We start from the raw sequence: 14,462 nt of genomic DNA, 5'->3' as shown, positions 1-14,462 counted from the left end.
CATTTAAAACATGATTTATGCTGTGTTATTTCATTGAAACAAAGGTATTATGTGAACTGGCTGTATTTTTCTGTAGTGTTTGGGGAAAAAATTGTATAGCATTTAATTCTGTTGGATTCATGTACAACATGTTCCATTTTTCAATTGTATAGCATTTAATTCAGTTAGATTCATGTACAACATGTTCCATTTTTCTTTTTGTTAAATAAATAACTAGGAAAGAGTTAACAAGGTTTTTATTTGATAATGTAACAGACATGAGTTAATAAATCAGATTTGTAGTTTTTAAATGTTGTAGGCTATTATACTTAAAATACTATTTTTATTTTTTACCACAGATGTTTGTTGTAGCTTTCAATGATTTCTGTTTATTTATTCATAAGTAGTTATTCTTTTATGTCAGAACAATGCATCACCTTATTTCCAAAGTATTTATTCAAGCAAAATTTTCAGAAATAACATTTGGAAATTGAACGTTGTTTATTCCAGGCAGACGGGGGTGATGAGGCAGCTTTTGCTATACACTTTTCTGATAACACAAACCAAAGATTCAGTGTTCCATTTCTTCACTATCAGCAGCTTGACAGAGAGGTGAGTTGTTATCAAGAACAGTCAAAAGGTTCATGGAAGTATACCTATAACAAAAACTATATTCTTGGTTAATTATGTTCTTAGTTATGTTTACATTGTTTGTTTACTTAGAACTAAAATTAATAATAGGAGATCTTCCAGTGTTACTTTCTCTGTGACTGTGAGTCTATTTGTATTAATCTATATTGTGTATAATTCATAGATTTATTACTCACACACAGTCCATAGTACAAATAAGATAAACTAAATTGGTATAATCTAGGAACAAAGAAATATCTTGATAATTGAATAAATAATGTGCTTAATGATAAACTTTTATCTTGCTAGAAATGGATAAATGCACTGAAGGAACACATTGATTTCAGTACCCACTACACAAAACAAGGAATGGGTAATGCTGATAGTGACGAAGAGGAATATTCTCTTGTGCCTTTGGCTTCAATGCAACGAATGTTTCAAGTAAATATTGTATCAGGTTTTTGTCTTTACTACAGTGGATATATCAAGTTAATATTGTATTGTGTTTTTATCTTTACTACAATGGATATTTGAAGTAGTATTATGTGTATCACTGTCTCTTAGCACTTTAATTAGATTTTACAGTATACACTTATGAAAAAGGTGTGCAATAATTAAGTTTAGGCACTACTAAACTAGGGTTCTCTCTTCCTACAAAATATTTTAGGCATCTCGAATTTATAATGGATGCAAGGGAGAATTAGTGGTATTTAAAGATGTGTGTACAGTGCATCAGGTGCTTGTGTACTTTAAGTTTGATTTAATAATGAGACACCCAATTTGAGACAAAGTTTGAAGATAGCTTGAATAGATCATGAAGAAAATTATTGCAAGTTTAGCATAGTGACAAATAAAGAATATTTCAACAAGGGTTTGTCATCATTGGTGTATTTCAAGCTTTTGGAATTGTTAATTTAAAGTTTAGACATGTTAAATAAAGTTTTATGAATCTTACAATGTCCAGAGATGACTATCATCCAAAGTTGTAAATTATAGTGTTCCTTGCCCCCTTCCCCCTCCTTCCCCTTCCCTAGATTTATTGTGCAAGTCAAAGATTCTGGAAAAAACATGGTCCACAGAAGATTTTAACAATGAGACTGTTGGCTTTGTGAAGGGAAGTGAGTTTCTACTTTTACAATACCTGAATTTCTTTGAGGGATTCTTATGTGAAATGGTAATAATGTATATTGAAACATCCTGGGAATTATTCTGCAGTTAGAATGTGGAATTAACACACTATAGATATGAGATGAAATGTTTCTCTCAAGCTCTCAACTAGAATATAAAATTGTTTTAGTTGATATGTTGTAGTAATTGGAATTAGACGTAAATTTTATGCTTTATATATGTACCATCTCAAAGAGTTCTTAAGCAATTATGAACAATTTTTATGTCCTTGCAGACTGGTCAGGCACATCAGAAACTTTTGGAGAAACAGATTATATCTTTACAGTCCTTATCAAAACAATACTTTTGTGCAGAAAAATCTACAAATTCAATTGTGAAACATTTAGTTTCGTGGCAGAATATTGAGTCTCAGCTCACTCAGGTTGTGGAGTCATCCAAAACATTGTCAGCCAGCTTGTCTCATTGTATGGCTGTGTTCTCACAGCAAGAGGAGGTTAGTTTACCTATTATTTGTTCAGTGTTTGCACATATTACAAATAATGTGTAATATTTATGTATTACATATACATGTAAACACTGATCAGTTAGTCATCCACATTCTTACTTAAAGTAATAGATTATTTTTGATACAGTTAGTGTTCTGTTTAGTGATTTTATTATTTATGAAGTTTGTATGTTAATTTAAAATAATCTGTCAGTCTTGTATCAGCCAAAGAGTCAGTTAATCATTGTGTTGTGAAGCCTGTGATCAAATCATTGTATGGTGGGGTTCCCAAACTTTGCCAACTGGTGGACACCCTTCAACTTCTTTAGTGTATTGGAGGGCCATCTCCTGTTATAAAGAGTTTATCATGTGTAACTGATCTGTCATATTTTACTACCTTTATGGCTTGATTCTAGTCTTAAGAAAAGAACAATGAAAAGAAATTTAAATATGAAAAATAAATCTTATGACGGACTTTTATGTCAAGAATGCTGCTGCTATACTAAAACAATCTTGTAAATTACTGAGTCAGTATCTGACAGTTTCAAATGAAGATCTGTCTCCATGTAATTCAATTTATGTTAATAACAATTAATAATTTGGGATGTTTATATATTATTAGTTTTATAATGCCTTAGCACTTCACTTTCTCAGTAACTGATAATTTCATAAATTTAATGTATTACTGCAGACTCCCAGGGGGTGCTGCAGTCCACAGTTTGGGAACCTCTGCCATATGGTATTATTATATGTTACAATATGACATTTTCCTATGAATAATTATTAATGATTTAGTTTTCTGATATCTGAAAAAAACATTTACCAAGTACTCATTTTAAATTAGCTCTGCTTTATCAATGCAAAGTTAACTAAAGTAAATTGTGCTTTTAGTAAAAAAACAACAAAAACTTTGCAGGTTCGAACTCTTCAACTCAAGCAAGAACAAGAAAAATGTCGTGTTTTAGAAGAAGCTCTCCACGTGTTAGCTAAAGAACACCACGAACTGGAACAATCAATTAGCACAACTCCTTATAATTCACCAACTCGTAACCACATCGACCATTTTCTTCAAACAGAATGCGAAGAATTTTATGATGCCTTTGAAGGTGGTGGGTTTTTTAATATAGATTAAAAACTAAAGTCATGGTTTAATAATGCATCTTCTTCAGGGTAGAGAGCATCTTATCTTTTCCAATATTTCTTTGAATTTTCCAGTATTTGTTTTCTTTGGGAATAGAATTTTACACAAAGAAATTAAAGCTTATTTTAATGTAATTAATTTATTAAATTATTTTCATCTTTTTGGGGTTATAAAATAAGCAAAATAAAAATAAGAAATATTTTCAAGCAAACATAATATTTTTATCCTGGAATAAAAATATACTTGTATTAAAGAAGCTATAGTAATTTGATAGTTACCCATCTTTTATATGAAGTGAATTTATATTATGTAAATTCTTATTTTATATCTTTTGGTCTCTCCTTCATATTTTTTCTATTTTTTATTGAAAATTGCTGTAAATCATTTTAGTTTTTGAACCACAGTTTCTTTGAAATGAATTATTTTTATACCTTCTAAATCAAAAGACACCAGATGGTGTGCAGTTATTTTCTGTTTAAACACATCCTTTTCTAATTGTTCGTATAGAGAACAACATTCATAAAGGTTTAGAGACTTGAAAACTTCTGTTCAGTATTTAACAGATTTAGAAAACTACACAGCAGACACTTATAAAAATATTTTTATGGTTGTGAATGGCAGAAATACTTCACTGAAATATATTAAGGATAAAAATATCACTTGTTCTTATTGTTTTGTCTCTCTTTACAAGTTTGTGTATTTCATTTTTAATAACTACACTTAAAATAGCAAAAATAAAATGGTACTTAATGATCTTAAAATGAATAATTATAACAACATAAACTACAAAGCATATACTGGGAGTTTGAAATGAACTGACAAAATAGAAATCTTCCACTCCCCATTGCAGAAAAAAAAAAGGAACTCATGGGCTTGGTTGATAAATTTTAATGTAAATATGACAATGTGGCAGCTGACAATTTTCCAAAAATCACTTCTGTACATATAGAAAACTGGTCATGATGTTTAAACTATGAGCAATGACTAATCATTTTGTGTGGTTTTAGTGAGTCTGCATAATATGGACATTTTGTATTTCGCTTATTAATCTTGTCTGTTTGCTCTAATCTATTTAGTCAAAGATATAAAGGCCCAGGTTGTTAAGGTGCTTGACTCGTAATCTGAGGGTTGCGGGTTCGAATCACAGTCACACCAAACATGCTTGCCCTTTCAATTGTGGGGGCATTATAATGTAATGATCAATCCTGCTATTTGTTGGTAAAAGAGTAGCCCAAGAGTTGGCAGTGGGTGGTGATGAATAGCTGCCTTCCCTCTAGTCTTAAACTGCAAAGTTAGGGACAACAAGTGCAGTTAGTCCTCGTGTAGCTTTGTGCAAAATTCAAAACAAAGAAAGAAAGATATAATTAATTATAACTTATAATGGGAAAATTGTGTTTTATTAATTAACACCTCTGTTTTATTTTATTTTATACACCATGTTAGTCAAAGATACCTCATAATGGGTAAGCTGTGTTATTGCTTAACACCTGGTTTATTTTATTTTATGCACTGTATTAGTCAAAGATATCTCATAATGGGTAAGTTGTGTTATTGCTTAACACCTGGTTTATTTTACTTTATACACTGTATTAGTCAAAGATATCTCATAATGGGAAAGCTGTGTTATTGCTTAACACCTCTAGTTTATTTTATTTTATACACTGTATTAGTCAAAGATATCTCATAATGGGTAAGCTGTGTTATTGCTTAACACCTCTAGTTTATTTTATTTTATACACTGTATTAGTCAAAGATATCTCATAATGGGTAAGCTGTGTTATTGCTTAACACCTCCAGTTTATTTTATTTTGTACACCCATACACGGTTCAAAAGGATCATGTTTTAAATTGTAGATGTGTTACGAGTTAATTAGGATCTGATTCACACTACTTAAAATCATTTCAAACCTTAAAACATAGGTATAAATAATAAGCATTAATTATAAATACTGGCTCTCTAGAATCTTAGTTTGTATCTCAGGACAGCTGGTGTGGGTATTAACACTTACTAATAAAGCAGAGATCATGACCTAGGAAGGTCAAAACATTGTTTACTGCTTTATTAGTAAGTTTTAATACACATAACAGTCGTCCTGAGATACATTTTCACTTCAGGTGGGTTTTTCGTCATCATGAAGAATCTTAGTTTGTCATTCAAGACCGTTTATATAAGTACCAAGTATTTGCTTTCATCTTTCAACTTCTTGCCATGTCATTTACATTAAAACATTAATCATTAAAGAAATTTCTTTGATTTTAGAAATGATTTTGAACTTTGGAGATGATTAGACAAGAAAACGTAGATGGTCATTGAGAATAGCCATTCATCCAACCTTTGATTTATTGGGAATGATAACTGTTAAATTTTATTTTTTTTAGATTAAGAAGTTTGTGTGTAAGAGGGAGGAATTTAATTTAAGCTTATAATTAAATCAACTTGAATTATATTATGTATGTAGAAGTTTTTAAATGATAAAATAGGTATCAAATTATTCAGGGGTTACTCATCTATTTGTTTAATTATTAAGCTTAGGAGAAGGATGCTAACATGTTAATTGAAGAAAGCATTATGGGTTAATTGTATTTAAGTAAATTGGCATGCAAAGTGGTACTGTTAAAAAAAAAAAAATTGATCTTGTGGTACAACTGAGAATTTAATGCCCCAAAATACAGATTTAGTTTTTTTAGGTCTGTGAACTCTATCCATGACAGAACAGTTTCTAGATAAATATGATTTTATACAGTAATGTCTGATAATGATTTCTGTTTGTGTTTGGTTAGTGAAAGTAGCCATTCATTTGTTGTAGTGTTCAGAGAAATATTGTTATTAAAATAATATATAAAGTTATTAATTTGGACCTAATACAAAAGACTGTTTGTGTGTTACTTATTCATTATTGGTGATTCAATATAAATATATATATTTATTTAAAAATTAGTTTCTCTGTGTCTGATTAATTGATTGTTCAACTAAACACAAAGTGGCAAAGTTAACTGAAATAAAAACAAAGTTAGAAGGTTGATTTATGTGATACCAAAGGTTTTTAAATTGTCCAATTAAGAACAGTATCCTAATAAAGATGGTCAGGGAAAACTGGTATGGTTGAATAGCATTGGTCTCAGTTACTGGGATAACACAGTAAAGATGGTTAGGGAAAACAGGGTATGGTTGACTAAATTTTTGCAGTCGTAAAGGGTGATGTATGCTGATTTAAACCCTTAGAACAGTATACAAGTGATGTGTCATGTGTAACTAAAAAAAAAAGTGTTTTGAAAAGAAAAAAATTAAATTGATCATTCAATTTTTCAGAAGAATCTCCCACTCCAGTTGTTACACCAGAGAGTGCTAATCAATTGGAATTAGATCCAGAGTTTGATAAAACACTTACAGAGAATGAAATATTTCATTCTTTCCCATCTTCTCTTGCTACATCTCCTTTGCCTTCTGAGTCTGTCTGGGGAAGGTAAGTAATTATAAAAAATCTAATCCTATAAAACAGTGTGCATCCATCTGTCTATTTCTCTGCCATGCACCAATGTTATAGCAACTTAATATGTAGCTTAAATGGTTTGGCTTCCTGCCAAATGATACAAAATTAGATATATATTGGACCAAAATGTAAAAAAAAAAACTTTTCTGAAATGTGAAAACTATCTTTGTTAAATTGTCAGGTTATGCCAGAAAATGTTTTCAAATCTCATAAATGTAAAGAGACTGCAGTTCTTTCCTTCTAATACCATCTTTCATCATGACTATGTTCAAGTATTGAGGGCAGTCCTTCAATAAGGTTGGTACATTCCTGCCAGAGCCTGTATTTAGTCATGGACAACTTTACATAGCTTTAAACTGAACTCAAAACCAAGAACACTTCAAGGTGCTCATTTGATAATTATGAGAATCATGGAAGACTTGTAAAAACCTGCGTATTCACAAGAAATGTTGCAATTTAGGGGTTTGTTGATTGCAAGTTACTTTTTGTCTAAGATTTATTGATCATTCATGAAGAGTTTATACATTTCCTTTTCCAGTCATTTTTAATGACTGTTGCATTGATGTAGATGTACGTGTTAGGTTTAGTTTTCAAAAATGAAACTTTTAGAAAGATAAGATAGAGAAGGTATTTTTCCAGGAATGCTTTTTGATCTATTATATGTAGGCCTGGCATGGCCAAGTGGTAAGGGTGCTCGATTTGTAATCCGAGGGTCGTGGGTTCAAATCCCTGTCACACCAAACATGCTTGCTGTTTCAGCTGTAGGGGCATTGCAATGTTCTGTTCAATTCCATTATTCATTGGTAAAACAGTATCCTGAGAATTGGCAGTGGGTGGTGATGACTAGTTACCTTCCTTCTAGTCTTACACTGCTAAACTAGTGCAGATAACCTTTGTGTTGTTTTGTGTGAAATTCAAAAACAAACAAACTATAACATGTACTCATATGGGTTTTTATACATACTACAGAAACTTGTAATAAGGTTTCTTATTTTACATTAATTACAAAATACAGTTTTAAATCTAAGTTTTTATTAACTTTTTCATGTACCCTCCTGCATTTTGCAAACAGAATTAAATATTAAACTACTTTTTGCATAAGTAACAGCTATGCTTTTTCATATTTTATTTCCCTTCTCATAATATTCTCACTTGGTAGTGTGTGAAGTAATTTGGCACTGGTGAAAACTTGTTAGAATAATGATAGTTGATTTTGTCATTATATATTTTTAAAACAATGTGAAACTGATGAGGCAACTCCTTGTCATGCATGTCAAGGAGCAGGCTAGTTATTCACTGGGTAAATGAAAAATGAGGTTTAGTAAATGGTTTTACTGCATAAATCAGGTTGTTGAGGTACTTTATTTATGTTTTGAGTCAATTGAACTTTGTTGACTTGCTATATGTAATATAATACTGGTAACATATCTGTGGTTAGGAAAGTGAAACTGAAAATATTTTAATTTTTAACTTTCAAACAACTTACTTGCCCCCCTTATTTAATACAGGATGTCTGAAAATTTTAGAAACACTTGAAAATCATACCAGGAAAACCCTTTTAATATAGACTCATTTTTGTTGATGTGTAAGAATAATATTTAGTTTCTTGACAGCATACAATTATGATAGTTCAAGATGTGAATCATGAGTTGCATGAAAAATGTCAATTCTCTGCTTAATCATCTGCCAAATGTTTTCCAACCTTGCAGGAGTAATCTTTGTGAAGGCTTCTTGGACATATTGATGCAACTGATCCTATCTTGTAATCTTACCGGTACAAACTGTACCATTTATGAAGCTGCTAAAAAACATGTTTGTAGCCACAATGCATGGAGAATGTGGGGTCTAGTTGATTCGGTCTCATCACCTAATCGATCAACTGATAAGAGAATATTTCATCAAATGTTTTGCAGATGTAAGATACGAACCTAAAGAGGCATCAACACTCTAGAGTAAAACATTAATAAGATCTATCTGTAATTTAAAAAAAACAATTAATATTTTTCTTTAACATTTAACAAACAGTGTGTCTATGTTAAATGACTTTACCCTGATGTGATTTTTAAAATGTTGTTCAAAACTTTTTGCCACCTTGTACACCAAAACACATACAAAGCCAGAATTGCTTAAGGTACCTAAATGACATCCCAGTGACATAGTATTGATAAAATTAACATTTATTATAAATTTTAATGTAGCTATAAACTAATTTATTACAGTTTTGTTTATATTGTTAACAACATCTGGAAATGTATGTTAAATTATCTTTAAAAAAAATGAAATAATGTACCTAAAGTTTGATCTTGTTTTACTTTATTTGCAATAAGGAAGTAAATGTTAGACTTTTCATACATTTATATTCTAGAGTGCCAATCAAATGCTACCTAATTGACTAATCTGATTGTATAGAAGTTTAATTTATTCGTTGAAAGGTTTTTGTGGCTTCAAAGGATATTCTTGTTTGAAATTGCTATAGCTTCATTGCATGAATAGTTAAAGTTTTTACTTAATTAGTCCTGTATTTCAAAAACTCAGTGTTTCACTAGATATATAGTGCTGTTATTTTCACACCAAAGTTTGAGGTTATCTATTGTAGTATTAGTTGTAGGAATGTTACCTTTTGTCCTAATGGATAAAATCTGTATTTCATCATACTGCGTACTGAAGATAGTTTACCCACGTGATTTACATGCACTTACCTTGCCAACCAATCCTGGTGCCTGAGAAAGTAAAGCATAGCAGTGAACAACAAACAATGCTGTTTTTACCACAAATAGTCTACACGTGTTTTTTTCACGTGAGTAGTTCGTGGACCAGTACTAATGTCTGAAAACCGTAAAGTTCAATAGTGAATGTCAAGTAGTGTTATTTCCTTCATTAGAAATAAATGCTAGCTAATACTGGTTTATATTACTTCATTTCTTGGTTTCATGTTATATAAGTGACAACTTGCATGTCCATAAATAATGCAACAAATAACTGGAAATATTGCAAAGCTTAATATACTTTTGAATAAAAAAACGTATTTGAATAATGCACATAATACTTTTATAAGTGGATATATAACTCATTAAATTTTGAATATTGCATTTGAAAACATTGTTTCCAAGAAACTTTGGATTATTTTATTAATTTTAAAATTATGGAAATGAGTTTAAATTAGTGACCATTTTCATGAAATTGGTAGAATCATTTTACAATTAGGAGCAGTAATGGAATAGTCACGTATATAAAAGCAGACCACATTTCTGACCAGACCTATAGAATGCTGCCAAAATTGGTATGTGAATACAGGAGTATATGATGACAACCCAGAGATAAATATTTTTATGATGATGATGTTGCACAGTGTAAACCCAAAGGTTACAGACTCTCAAGAGAGGAATATTTAACATTACCTGTTAATGGCAGGAAGACTAAGGTTGCTACTAATGTATGATTTGGTTGCTAGGTGCATTAGGCCTAACGTACTATGTTACTCATTAATTAATACTATGTTAGTTAAGTAAGTAACGTTCCATTTACCAATGAAAGAGGCTTTATACATCATATACAACAATAGAATTACGTTTGTAGCAAACGGATACTAACCCAGTGGACCACTGTATTTTTGTGTTGGAGAGTACATTCCTTCTGTAAATAGCAAATAGAAATTCAAACTGTGTGTGTATGGAGTCTGTTGAACAATATCAACATGGCATTTCCTCTCTTTATACAGAAGCCATTGTTTATAGGTATGTGTTTTTTATTGTTTTTTTTTATCAGTATCTGGATGATAGCCAGATGTAATGACACAAATAGGGTTGCATGGACTCGTGCAAACTGTTATGCTAGTTTATTCTGTTTGGTTTATTACAGCTCTTTTAATAGTTTTTTTTGGTTTTTTTTTAGAGTAATATCACTTCCACATTTAGAAATGAAATAAAAACCCTATAACCCAAGCAATTTTGAGAGGTGGACCTTCCTTCTTCAGTTTGTCTCTGAAGATAGGCATATCCTGACTTGCCCTACCTCACTTGAGTTTGATAGCTTAGCTGTGCAAATGGTATGTTGCGATATTTTGAGCTTAGAACTGAGATTTAAATTTTCTTAAATGAAAAGTTCAAACAAGAAGCAGGATCCCCATTCTCATGCAGGTTTGCTTGCACAAAATATCCTTTCTGACCTGAAACTTCAGTTCAGGGAATGTTTTTTTAATCTTGATGTAAGTGCAACAGAAATAAGGATCTTCCAAAACCCATTTGTGTTATTGATGAACTGCCACCTGTACTTTAAATTGAAATAACTGATACACAGTCTAACATGTTGAAGGACAAATACAAAGAAGGGAAACTGATAGAGTTCTACAAATGCCTTCCATGTGATCAACATGTTAATATTTAATAACATTTGCTCGTGGATTCATTTTAGTTTTTGTCACTACCTATTTCTGTGAAAACATTTTCAGAGATGAAGTATGTGAAATCTAGTTACAGATCATCCTTGTCTGATGAACATTTGTAATCACTTAAGGGTGATAAGGGGTGCTAACTTCAAACCTCATTTAAGTGTAATTTTATCAGAAAAACAACAGTTACATGCTTCTCATTAATGATAAATAAAAGATGATTGTGCATCTTAAATATTTTCAAAATGTGCTGTTACGATAAGTAAATTAGTGATGTTGTATTCTGATCATGTTTGCATCCATACTTAATCTCACCACGACCTCTCCAGCCCACAAAGCCTAAAAAGATCTACTTCCTGACCCTTGTCCAGAAAGGTTTGGAGCCCCTGACAGGTGCCACCAAAGAATGCATTGTATTCATAGTATCTGTAAACTTATCGACCAATTAGGGAAAGAAGACTTTTGACCTCAGCCGTTTGTAGTAAATAATAAACATTTTCTAAATTAATATTAAGGTACCTTTTAAATATGTCTGTTTGACCTTGAAAAACCCTTTCGGATTTTGCCTGTTGAGAAAAAGTGTGTGTGTGTGTATGTGTAAACAAATACAGAACACATCTGTCGAAATTAACATAAGATTTACCCATTTTGGGTGCTGTGATTGGAAATTTGGGGTATGAGAGGGGACTGATGGTAAAAATATCTTTTACTCATTTCAAGACCACCCATTTTTCTACTCATTGATGGCTCCTCGTTACAGTTATTTGAAATGTAAAATATTAAGCGTGTACTTCACGGTGATCTCACCAATGACCAAAAGATCACAGAAATAAGTAAACCTTCCAGAAAAATCCACTGAAAAAACTATTTTTTTCAGATGTATCAACAAAATTTTATTTGAACTCGTGGAATAACAAGCTATTATCTATTTAATTCCTGTAGTACATAGTGATGAGTAGAAGACATTTTTAATATGAGGAATAAACGACCTTATAACACCAAATTATGGTCTTTTGTTTAATTAGACACTCAACATTTCGCTTTACAACTTCTTCAGGAGTGTTCTATTAAAACACACTGTAACGGTCCAAAATGGGCGTAGCATGACAAGGTGGTTAGGACGCTTGACTCGTAATCTGAAGGTCAGGGATTCGAATCACCATACCCCAGACATACTCGCCTTTTCAACTCTGGAGGCGTTATAATGTTGGTCAATCCCACTATTCGTTGGTAAAAGAGTATCCCAACAGTTAACGCTGGGTGGTGATGACTAGCTACCTTCCCTGTAGTCTTACTCTGCTACTTAGGGACGACTAATGCAGATATCCCTCGTGTAGCTTTGCGGAAAATTAAAAAAATAACAACAACAACAAACATTACAAAACTCCAAATAGATAATTTATTATTTAAATCCATTGAAGCTTTGTGCTCTTAATTTTGGTTTGTTTTAGTAGAATGCTCCAGAATATGCTGAAAAACTAAACGTTAAGTGTACAATTAAAGATAACTAACAGTTGTGGTGTTATAAGGTAATTTATTTCTACCGTTAAATCTAACTGATTGTTTCGTGGTTGCTAGGTTCGGATCTGGTATGTAATTGTAACAGACCATTCATGGACACATTCTGACCTAATTTGTTAAATGGAGACTGCTTTAAAGGTTATACAACTTGTTTGAACTTTTTTCGTTTAATGCTTTTCATTTTGTTGATGCATTTGAAATGTGAATTTTAATGGTTTGGAAACTTCCAGGAAATAGAAACAGGCACATCGTTATTATTGTATTTCTCTCCTCTCAATTGAGGAACTATTGTTGACGAAGGGAAGTAAAAACGTAGCGCGTGTATTGTGCGCAATCACATTAGACCTTTAGAATTTATACAAAGTAAGATAAGTATATGTGATTAACGTTAATGTTCAATAGAAGAAAATAGTTTTTTTTATTTTAAATCGATATAGCAAAACTTAAATTTGAACTAATACAAGATATTGAAAAAAATTCCTTAAAATACTTTAATGTTTTAGTAGTTTGGGTGTGATTTAGTTTCTCACAACTTGTTTTTTTTTGTTTTTTTTTTCAAAAGCGGCCCGAAGGCCGCCTGGAGGGGAGGGGTCACCAATTTCAACCACTCACACTATAAAATGTGGTGTGATATCAGTCAGTTAGTCAATAGACACTGAAATAACGTCACGAATAGACATTTGTGTTTGACGTCAACGAAATAAGCATTTGCCATGAATCGCAAGAAAAATTATACACTCTGTATCCTGTAACATATTGTGGCACCAACTTCAAAAGCAATAATTAAAATTATTTGTCACTCTTACTTTTAGTTTTATCTACTCTTGAAACAAAATACGAGGGCTATTCAAAAAATACGCGGACTGACGTCATAAAACAATATGTACTTTATTTAGAAGTTACAGGTCTGGGACCCCTTCGAAGTACTCTCCTCCCCAACGCACACACTTATGCCAACGGTGTTTCCACTTGTTGAAACAGTCCTGGTACGCTTCTTTTGTAATGACCTCCAGCTCCTTCTTCGCATTTGCCTTAATCTCGGGAATCGTCTCAAATTTTCTTCCTTTCAAGGGTCTTTTGAGTTTGGGGAACAAGAAAATATCTCAAGGAGCAAGGTCAGGTGAGTAGGGGGGTGGGGTGGGGAAGAACAGTGATCGAGTGTTTGGCCAAAAACTCACGAGTTCTGAGGCACAAATTTCGCAGCAACGCGGTGCATCTTCAATTTTTCGGTCAAAATCTCGTAACAAGATCCAACTGATATCCCACACTCTTCAGCAAGCTCCCTGACAGTCGGACGTCGATTTGCCCGCACCAGGGTGTTGATTTTGTCGACGTGTGGGTCGTCAGTTGACGTGGAAGGACGTCCAGGACGCTCATCATCTTCAATGGACTGTCGACTATCCTTAAAACGTTCATGCCACTTGAAACATGCCGTACGCTTTATAGCAACATCACCGTAAGCCGTGTTAAGCATAGCAAAAGTTTCAGTCGCAGAGTTTCCAAGTTTAACACACAATTTCACAGCGAGTCGTTGTTCCTTCAGGTCATTCATTCTGAAATCCGCCAAACGAAAAATGCACTTCACTTAAAACCGCGTAGCTAATACACAAATGAAGATATCTGCAATTGGAAATGGCGTCGTAATCAGCTGATCTGTGCGAACCTAGCGACACCAAGCGGATTCCCCTGGAACCAACTGGA

General features: G+C 32.4%; 1 protein-coding gene across 1 annotated transcript in view; it reads left to right on the top strand.

The window, feature by feature from the left end:
* The window catches only part of LOC143233540 (oxysterol-binding protein-related protein 1-like), a 65,328-nt gene that overhangs the window by 26,178 nt on the left and 24,688 nt on the right, over nucleotides 1–14,462 (top strand). Inside the window, exons 12-16 of the mRNA XM_076469871.1 lie at nucleotides 490–591; nucleotides 919–1,050; nucleotides 2,012–2,230; nucleotides 3,138–3,330; nucleotides 6,673–6,826. Coding sequence (XP_076325986.1) covers nucleotides 490–591; nucleotides 919–1,050; nucleotides 2,012–2,230; nucleotides 3,138–3,330; nucleotides 6,673–6,826 — 800 coding nt within the window. The remainder of the gene's footprint in view (nucleotides 1–489; nucleotides 592–918; nucleotides 1,051–2,011; nucleotides 2,231–3,137; nucleotides 3,331–6,672; nucleotides 6,827–14,462) is intronic.

The sequence above is a fragment of the Tachypleus tridentatus genome, chromosome 12 (assembly GCF_004210375.1).
Source record: "Tachypleus tridentatus isolate NWPU-2018 chromosome 12, ASM421037v1, whole genome shotgun sequence".
Classification (NCBI taxonomy): Eukaryota; Metazoa; Arthropoda; class Merostomata; order Xiphosura; family Limulidae; genus Tachypleus; species Tachypleus tridentatus.
The sequence above is the reverse complement of the archived record's forward strand: the minus strand, read 5'-3'. Positions and strand labels throughout refer to the sequence as shown.